The sequence below is a fragment of the Lagenorhynchus albirostris genome, chromosome X (genome assembly GCF_949774975.1).
Source record: "Lagenorhynchus albirostris chromosome X, mLagAlb1.1, whole genome shotgun sequence".
NCBI classification, from domain to species: Eukaryota; Metazoa; Chordata; class Mammalia; order Artiodactyla; family Delphinidae; genus Lagenorhynchus; species Lagenorhynchus albirostris.
The window spans coordinates 88,648,280-88,658,356 of record NC_083116.1 but is presented as its reverse complement, the minus strand read 5'-3'; the positions used below and the strand labels follow the sequence as shown (position 1 = coordinate 88,658,356).

Below are 10,077 nucleotides of genomic sequence, written 5' to 3'. Positions count from 1 at the left end.
TTCTCAAGTTCAGGGGCAGCAAGAACCTACTTCTCTCCTTCCTTCAGCAACAGCATTTTTATCCAGTAGGTTAGCCTTCCCCACTTCCTTCATGCTCTGAAGAAAAAGTAGGTGCTGCTTGTCCTAACAAGAGCCGTCAGGAAGTGCTCAGTGGAGTCACTGTCTCATAAGCCACTCTCAGAGAATTCAGCTCTCAGTCCCTGGCTATACTCTGCCAGCCCCAAGGGTGATGGCACGGAGGTGGGCAACTGCTGTTTTCCTCTGAAAAGGTCTCCTGCTTCTCTTCATCCTCAGCTCTCTCCTCAGCCTTGTTCACTTTGGCCATCAGGCTCTACATAGGCAGAAGGGATGATGTCAGGCCTTCAGGCATCTCATGGACTAGGTTCTTGAGAAGGAGAGGGGGAAGGGGACCCAAAAGGCCAGACCTAGCTGCTTGGCCACAGTACTGGCATCTGAGTATCTGGTTATTTTTAGTTCTCATGCTGAGGGTTCACAAGTCAAGAAAAATGTGTGATCTAGTCTAGCTACTCCCTAACTCCAGGCCACGAGCTTGGTCACATGGCCAGATGGAAAGTCCCCAAATAATTGGGTGTCCTGTCAGTGTAATCTACAGAGAGGGATGATAAGACACAAAGAGCTCTCCCTACTCCTCAACTCAAAGATGCCCAGCTAGAATAGAGCCTGTAGGCTACACTTGATCTTGAGTGACCAGCACTTGGTGGCCATACCCTTGAGGAGCAGAATGGGATGGTGGTAATCAGTGTAGCAGTTGATACCTTGTATCAGTACTGGATTGTGAGGAAGGGCTCCTTGTCTTTAGCCCTGTTACTGAAGCAAAGGTAGACCTAGGTGTACACATGGTACTTGCCACCCTGACTGAGCCAAAGTGCCTCTGCCTGGTAGGTGAGGTTGTGCAGGGAAGACAGCAGATCTCAGGGCTTCCAGTTGTGTAGGAGTGATGACTGGGGCAGCTCCTCAGGATGGATTGGAGTTTCTGGAAGGAAAAGAGTAGCGGGTGGCTGTTAAGGATGAAGGAGACCTTCAGCTTAGAGTTCCATCAGCTCTTCGGACTCAACTCACCTCTATCCCAGCCTTCCAAAGGACCTGAAGGTTTTTTAAATGGGAGAGCAACTTGTTTAAATTGTCTAAAGAGCCACAGACTTAGGTTTGCGGCTGGGCTATACCACTCACTAGCCAGGTAACCTTGAGCAAGGGATTTTAACTTCTCTAAGACTCCACTTCCTCAAAACGTAAAACAGGGTAAATATTTTCTACTTTAATGTGGAGATTATATTAGACAATGTAGGAAAAGTACCTGGGACAGTTTGGCACATAGGGGACGTTCAACAAACAGAAGTTATTACTCTTATTACTGAAAGGAAGACCAAATGAATTAGCTAAATTTTCAAGCCCCTCTATTACATGGCCCTAACCTGTGTGACTTGGTCTCCTACTGCTTCTCTATTGTGGCTTTCAGCTCCAATTGCATGGGATAAATTCCTGTCTCCTCGTCCTGTCCATGTGTGCTTCCACTTCTATGTCTTTGATCATGCTCTTCCCCAGCTCAGATTGTCATCACTCTCCTCTCTGCCTAAGCAAATCCAGCCCATCCTTCACATTCCCATCCATCCAGGAGGCAGAGCTGCAGGGCAACAGAGTGAGGTGAGCAGAGGTGAGTGAGGAAGGGGTGGTCAGCTGCCCCTCAGATGCACTGGCAGTGTCCATCCTGGCTCTTGTTGGGGAAGTGGAAAAATAAGCCTCGTTGGTAAAGAGCATGGGACAGAGGTGGGACAATGGTGCAGAAAAACACCATTTGAAATTTCTGAGACCTCTGTGTCCTTAGATTGACACAGAGGGAAGGGATTGCAGGCCACTCCAGTTAATTAGCCCACACCATCCCAATAAGAATCTAAGTTCTCAAGGTCCATAGACCAAGTGCTTCTGGGCCACAGAGCTGAGACCAATTAGAGTTAAAATTTCTGGAAATTTACTTTTAAATACTTTAACAAAGAGAGTGGGATCCATGTGTGTGTATCTGGTTAGTGTTGATCAACATCCTAGGAGCTTTTGGTTAACATCTGAAGTATCTTAATTAGAAATGCACAAGCCATGTGTTAGTTTTCATTTGAAGAAGCCCACACTCCAGAGGGCTGTCACCAATACTTAAGTTTTCTCCAGTTGATACCAGAGATTGTGAAATAGCATAATGCAAATTAGAAATGATTTTTTCATTGGTGAAATGAATGCTGCTCAAGACATGTAGACTGGCTAGAAATACACAGGCTCTCCCACCTCTTATGTACAGGCTACAAGAATTTAGCCAGCCCAGTAGCATAATTCCTGTGGAATGGTGCCTCTAGGCTTGCAAGTCCCAACTGGTCCAGTGTTCTGAGGCTTACTGCAACATTTGTCACCTGAATCCTACCATTAAAAGATGTGACATGTCCTTTGCCTCCTTCTGCTACAGGAGGACACAGCAAAAAGACAGCTATCTATGAACCAGGAAGCAGTCCTCACCAGACACTGAATCTGTTAGCACCTTGATCTTGGACTTTCAGCCTCTAGAACTCTTTTCTTGCAGCCACCTTCTTCCCTGTATATGAACTGGTGCCTTGCTGGGAGTAGAAGCAACAGTAGCCAGCAGCATCTCACCATGTTGCCCACAGATAGCAGCGCTTCCACAAAGGAGACAACGTATGACGACCACAAACAACTTCCTGCCCATAGTCCTCCAGATCCAAGCCATCAGTAAAGTCCAGGATATTCACAGCTGTTTTGTTCACTGATGTAGCCCCAGTGTCCAGGACACAATCTGGCATGTAGAATACCTTGAGAATATTTGTTGAATGAGAAAGCAAACCAGTCTTAAGTCTGACCTTACAGGTGAGTTACCCCTTGGAATTAGCGACACTGCCTCTGGAAACACCTGTTAGAAGTAGTATATTTTCTATGAACACCACACAACAGAAGGGAAACTCTTAGTCTCCATCATCCTAAGTGTCTGCATGAAATAACACATGATCCTGAAACTCAGTTTAACAGAATTTTCGTAAAGACTACAGATTCTCAGTTTCTCTAGTCTCTTAGATGAAGGTACCAATTCAGGTCAATCAACATTTTCTAAACGCCTACAGTGTTCAGTATGGGCTGTATATTACTGGCCCATCTTTTTAAAACCAACAATCATCAGCATGATACATTCATTTACATTTATATTAAATTGTTTTTCTCAGATCTAACCAAAAATGTTGAAAGTCAAGGTTGACAAAAATTAAAACAGTAAACACAGAGATAACCTTTTCAATTAAGATAAGTAGGATGTGAATTTTCTTTTTCATACTGGAAGTAAGTAAAACACACGTACACACACAATTACCAAAATAAAATAGAACCTCTGGGGGAAAAAAATACAACAAAACGATGTCACATGAAAAGCACTAACAGGGAATCTAAAGGGATCTGAGATTTTAGTGAACTTATAGAAGAGGCCGTATTTTTGTGCCTGCTTATTCTCTCCCTTATACTCTACATCTAGTCTGTCAGCACATCCTGGTGGTTTGACCTTGGAGATATTTATCCAGAATGCAACCACTTTTCACCATGCCCACTGCCATCATTCTGGTGCAAGCCGCCAGGAATCACCTTTAACATGATTGCAAGAGTCTGCCAACTGGACTTCCTGTTCTGCCTTAGACTCCCTTAAATCTTTCTTTCTCCATAGAGCAGCCAGAATGTTCCTTTTAAAATAGACATCACATAAGTCAGGTCATATCACTTCTCTGCTCAAAACCCTCCAATGGCTTCCTGTCTCATTCAGAAGAAAAGCCAAACTGCTAACCATGGATCCCAAGAACATAGGGGATCTGGTGCTCCGCTCACCCACCAATCTCCATAGTTAGTCTTACTTTATTACTCTCTCTCCTCATTCGCTCCCCTCCAGCCTCATTGGCCTCCTCACTGTTCCTCAAGTATTCCAGGCACCAGGCACCAGGCACCCTCTCTTCTCAGGCCCTTCTCACTTGCTTTTTTCTTTGCCTGGAGTGTTTGCCCCCAGAGAGGTGAATGGCTATTTCCCTCACTTTCTTCAGCTCTTTACCCAAAAGTCTTTTTCTTCTTCTTTTTAAAAATAATAACAGCTGCTGTTTTTTAAAGAAATCAACTAATTAGGCTGCGTTGGGTCTTCATTGCTGTGCGTGGGCTTTCTCTAGTTGTGGAGAGCGGGGGCTACTCTTTGTTGCGGTGCGTGGGCTTATTGTGGTGGCTTCTCTTGTTGCAGAGCACGGGCTCTAGGTGCGCAGGCTTCAGTAGTTGTGGCACGTGGGCTCAGTAATTGTGGCACGTGGGCTCTAGAACGCAGGCTCAGTAGTTGTGGCACACGGGCTTAGTTGCTCTGCGGCATGCGGGATCTTCCCGGACCAGGGCTCGAACCCGTGTCCCCTGCATTGGCAGGCAGATTCTTAACCACTGTGCCACCAGGGAAGTCCCAAAGGTCGTCTTCTTAATGAGGCTTTCTCTAGCCACACTACCTCCATTCCAATGCTTCTTATTCCCCTACCCTGTTTTCTCTCCTTAAAACTTGCAAGAATCTAACATACTATATATTTTACTAATTTCTTTTTTTTGTTGCTGTTGGGGATAGGTGTTTATTAATTAATTAATTTATTTTTGCTGTGTTGGGTCTTCATTTCTGTGTGAGGGCTTTCTCTAGTTGTGGTAAGCGGGGGCCACTCTTCATCGCGGTGCACAGGCCTCTCACTATCGTGGCCTCTCTTGTTGTGGAGCACAGGCTCCACACGCGCAGACTCAGTAGTTGTGGCTCACGGTCCTAGTTGCTCCGCGGCATGTGGGATCCTCCCAGACCAGGGCTCGAACCTGTGTCCCCTGCATTAGCAGGCAGATTCTCAACCACTGCGCCACCAGGGAAGCCCCTATTTTACTAATTTCTTATTTGTTGTTTACCTCCCCTGGGAAGATGTAAGCTCCACAAGTGCAGGAAGTTTTGTGTCTGCTTTATTTCCCACTATTGTCTTTAGTGACTAGGGTATGCATGTAGTAGACATTCAATAAATATTTGTTGAGTGAATGAATGAATGTTTCTATAAGACTGGTATGGCAGATTAAGGTTAATAGCAAATCTTTTGCTACCCTTCTCCCTGAGAGGTAGAGTCTAATTCCCCTTGCCTTAAATCTGGGCTAGACTCAGTGATTTGCTTTGCCAAAAGAATTCAGCAAAACTGACATTCTGGAACTTCTGAAGTTAAGTCATAAGTCTTGTAGCTTTCACACAGGTTTCTTATAACACTCACTCTGGAAGCCTTAAGCTGCCATGTAAGAAATCCAACTACCCTGAGACTGTCACGCCACAGAGTTCCCATGTAGGCACCTTGCACAACAGTGTCATCTGAGCCCAGCCTTCCAGTCATCCCTACTAAGGTGCCAGATATATGAGTGAAGCCATCTTGGACGCTCCAGACCATCCCAGTCCACCAGCTGAGAGCAATCTCAGTCATATGGGACACAAGAATCATCCAGCCAAACCCTGATGGAATTCCTGACTCACACAATTATGAGATATAAGAAAATGGTTGTTTTAATCCACTGAGTTCTTTTTTAAAATTTTATTGGGGTATAGTTGATTTACAATGTTGTGTTAGTTTCAGGTGTACAGCAAAGTGAATCGGTTATACATATACATATACCCACTCTTTTTTAGATTCTTTTCCCATATAGGTCATTAAAGAGTACTGACTAGAGTTCCCTGTGCTACACAGCAGGTTCTTATTAGTTATGTATTTTATATACAGTAGTGTGTATATGTCAATCCCAATCTCCCAATTTTATCCTTCCCTCCCTTTCCCCCCTGGTAACCATAAGTTTGTTTTCTACATCTATGACTCTATTTCTGTTTTGTAAGTATGTTCATTTGTATCACTTTTTTGATTCCACATATAAACAATATCACATGGTATCTGTCTTTGTCTGACTCTCTTAGTATGATAATCTCTAGGCCGTCCATGTTGCTGCAAATGGCATTATTTCATTCTTATTATTTACTTATTTAATTTTTTGGCTGCATTGGGTCTTCGTTGCTGCACACAGGCTTTCTCTAGTTACGGTGGGCAGGGGCTACTCTTCGTTGAGGTGAGTGGGCTTCTCATTGTGGTGGCTTCACTTGTTGCGGAGCATGGGCTCTAGGCACACAGGCTTCAGTAGTTGTAGCACGTGGGCTCAGTAGTTGTGGCTCGTGGGCTCTAGAGTGCAGGCTCAGTAGCTGTGGTGCACGGGCTTAGTTGCTCCACGGCATGTGGGATCTTCCTGGACCAGGGATCAAACCCATGTCCCCTGCATTGGCAGGCGGATTCTTAACCACTGCGCCACCAGGGAAGTCCATATTTCATTCTTTTTTATGTCAGGCATTAAGTTCTGGGGAGGCTTGTTACACAGCCATAGATAATTAGGACCCCCAGGAAATATGAACCTATCTTTCTCAAAAGTCCTTCCTGGGTCCCTGGGGAAGCAACTGACGTTTCTGGATACTGTGCTAGAGAATATTATCAGTCCCTTGAAGGAAAGCTAGACAACTCTGAGAAGACCAACTTCTGGTACGCCCCACCCCATCCCCACATTAGGGGCAGAGGACAGAGGCTAGAAGGAGGAGGCTGTCGTCACTGGACAGCCTGTCAACCTTCTCACTCGCTCACTGAGGACACATATTTCTTAATACTGTCAGCCAGCTTGAGGCACATCTGGTCAGAAGTCAGGGGACACTGGCAGGCCCTTGAGCAACTGTAAGTATTTCAATTCTTCAGGACTTCCAAGTGGTTGGCTCTTTAAGAGAAAACATAACAAACCGATGACTTAACCTTCCAGATGGTAGGAAGCTGAGCCTGAATTACAACAGTGTTATCTGTCCCTGACCTTGTTCCAAAGGAACCTGAAGAGGAAAGAGAGGCCCGTTCACTAGTTACACTTTCTAGTCAGGTCTAATTCCCTTTTAAAAGTGGAAGATTCATCATGATGATCATTTTGTAATATGTAGAAGTATTGAATCACCATGTTGTGTACCTGGAACTAGCATAGTGTTATAGGTCAATTTTACTTCAATTAAAAAAAGAAAGAGAAAAAAAATCAGTGCTTAACATCCTTGAGTGTATTTCAAGCTTTAACCTGAAAAAAGTCATATGTATAACATTTATTTATTACTGATAAATAAATATATTTTTACATTTTCTTGTTAGCTTTGAGGCGAACCTTATGTCTACTCACCAAGTGGCAGTTATAATCTGGAATGTAGAGTGTGATCCATTTAAACCAGATCAATTTGAAGTAGGTCCAGGCCTAGAGTCCTTGGTCCAGCACTAGAAACTGACCAGATGCCTATTATTAAAATAAATTCTTTTTTTTTAAATTTGGCTGGGCAAGACTTTTATTGCGTACAAGATGATCTTTTTTTTTTTTTTTTTGCAGTACGTGGGCCTCTCACTGTTGTGGCCTCTCAGGCTCCGGACGCGCAGGCTCAGTGGCCATGGCTCACGGGCCCAGCTGCTCCGCGGCATGTGGGATCTTCCTGGACCGGGGCATGAACCCGTGTCCCCTGCATTGGCAGGCAGACTCTCAACCACTGCGCCACCAGGGAAGCCCCAAGATGATCATTTTTGATAAAGAATTATAGTAAAGATCTTAAATGAAGATAACAAAGCTCAAAGAAGTTTGGTCAAAAGACCAAAGCAGATCCAGACTTGCCACCTGCCTTGGAATATGGGATTACTACCTGTTACCATTTCTCTGCAGTGCTTCAAAATGCTACTTGTTACAGGGCTTAAGAAGCAACTATCCCCTAAATAATGGTACCTGCCTCAGAGGATTCTTATGGAGACTGAATAAATACTACCTGGCATATAATAAGCTATTATTAAAGGCCCCAGGAATCCTATACTGTCGCTCATAGTTCTTGCTTGTCTGAATACTGGAGGAGTAGGTAGGCTGGGGTAGCCGTGTCTGGAAGGTGTCTAGAAGGGCACCACATGATATACAGAAGGATTCTCAGTCCTGAATCTGCCCTAGCCTCAAGAGCCCAGGAGGAATCCACCTTTGCCCCACTGACAACCCTCCCTCAGGACAATGATATGAGGGCAAGAAAGAACTACCCTTAAATCAAGGATAGAAACCCAGGGAAGCCAAGAGGTGCCCAGCACTGTGCTTTTGACACAGAAAGCCCTACCCTATAAACACCAGTGCTTGTGTTTGTGTCCCCCTCTCCCTTTTAGTTCCAAAGGTACTGAAGCCTCTAACTCTGATCTTTTACAGAACCAGTACCAGGCATTTATCAGAAGAGGCCAAGCCTCAGGTTTTCATATAGCCCTCCCAGTAGTGTAAAAGTAAATGTCAGTAATCTCATTGGGCTCTTAACCTGCAACGCAGCCTATAGCATAAATTGCAGTGCCTTGGCCAATAGTGTAGTAGGTCTTGCTCTTCTCCAGATATGGTGAAATGAAACACCTTGCTTCAGGTCCATTCCCTGTATCTCCTTGCATTTCCCCTCAATATAATTTCCTGATTCTGAGGCAGCTCTCACACCTCATTTTCCCCTAAAGAGGGAAAGCAAAAAGTAAATTTCTCTTATACTCAAAGGCTAATGCCTCCCTAAAATGAAGAATCAACAAGGTCTCAGCTCAAGTTTAATAAAACTACAAAAGACCAAAAGCGATAACCTAGTACTATACACATCAGTTTGCCTGCCGCATAATACAGCTCAGGCCATTCCCTCCAGAGGAAGAAAGGCTGGCCTCCCCAACCCCTGCAGGAAAGGCCTGTCCTGTTCCACACCACATCTGGGCTGAGTGTAAGGTCCTGTGTTTTAAGCATTACAATAGTACAAAATACAATAGTTTTGTTCTCATGGCCACCTACTGCAACCTGGCCCTAAAATGGCCCAGTGCTCACTTCTGCTTAGAGAAATATTCTTTGCTCTTCTGGACATCAGGCTTGATGGTATCACTGCCAGGCTTCCAGCCAGCTGGGCACACTTCCCCATGTTTGTCAGTAAACTGGAAGGCCTGAACTAGTCTCAGTGTCTCATCCACAGAACGGCCAACAGGAAGGTCATTTATGGTGATCTGTTGAATGATACCTTTATCATCAATAATAAAAAGGCCCCTGAATGAGATGCCTTCATGGGCCTTTAAGACCCCATATTCCTGAGCAATGGTGTGCTTGGGGTCTGATATCAAGGGAATGTTCATGGGTCCCAGTCCTCCTTGTTTCTTGGGTGTGTTGATCCATGCCAGGAGACAGAAGTGAGAATCCACAGAAGCACCAATCACTTGGCAGTTGAGTTTCTTAAATTCTTCTGCCCTATCTCTGAAAGCAATGATCTCTGTGGGGCACACAAAGGTGAAATCAAGAGGGTAAAAGAAGAACACAGCATATTTTCCTTTGTAGTCAGATAGACTGATATCTTTGAACTGACCATCTGGCATTACAGCAGTTGCTTTGAACTGGGGGGCATTGTGCCCAATTTTGGCATTTCCTGAAGACATATTGCTATCAGCAGTTCTCACAGACAAACCACAGAAGACAGTCAGGAAAGAGACACGCCAAAATAAATTCTTTGTATCCTCAAAAAGAAAAGAAAAAGTACTCTTGTGGAAAGATCCTCACCTCCCCCAGCTCAGCCATCAACTTGCTGTGGGGACCTCCTGTAAGGCATTTCATCTCTCTGGGCCTCAGTCTTCTCATATGTAAAATAGAGATGTCTTTCAGCATTTTAGAAGCTCCAGTTAGTCTGGGCTCAAAGAAAGGGAAAGAAAGAAAGGTATGAGGTAGTGTCTAAAATGGTAAGGTGACTTCAGCAAAAGTGCAATAGTAGTCCTAAGTCCTATTAGCTCAGAGTCCACAAGTCCTGGCCTTTTCTTCTACCCCCCTCTCCATCTTCCCTCTTGTCCCTGGTGTAAGGTTGTGTTTGGTTCTGAGACCTTCATTCCATCAATAAATATGTATGGCGATGGAAGCCCCAAGATTCAGATTGCCTCATTTCCTGTTCTCAAGTACCCCTCACAACCATACCCCTCCACTTCT

The 10,077-nt window shown here is 44.6% G+C and overlaps 1 protein-coding gene across 1 annotated transcript; it reads right to left on the bottom strand.

Annotated features, from left to right (window-relative positions):
• Positions 1 to 8,893: 8,893 nt before the first annotated feature.
• LOC132513287 (peroxiredoxin-1-like) lies at positions 8,894 to 9,555 on the bottom strand. Its single transcript, XM_060137468.1, has one exon. The coding sequence runs from the start codon at positions 9,537 to 9,539 to the stop codon at positions 8,940 to 8,942; it is 600 nt and encodes a 199-aa protein (XP_059993451.1). The 5' UTR covers positions 9,540 to 9,555; the 3' UTR covers positions 8,894 to 8,939.
• Between the last annotated feature and the right edge of the window lie 522 nt (positions 9,556 to 10,077).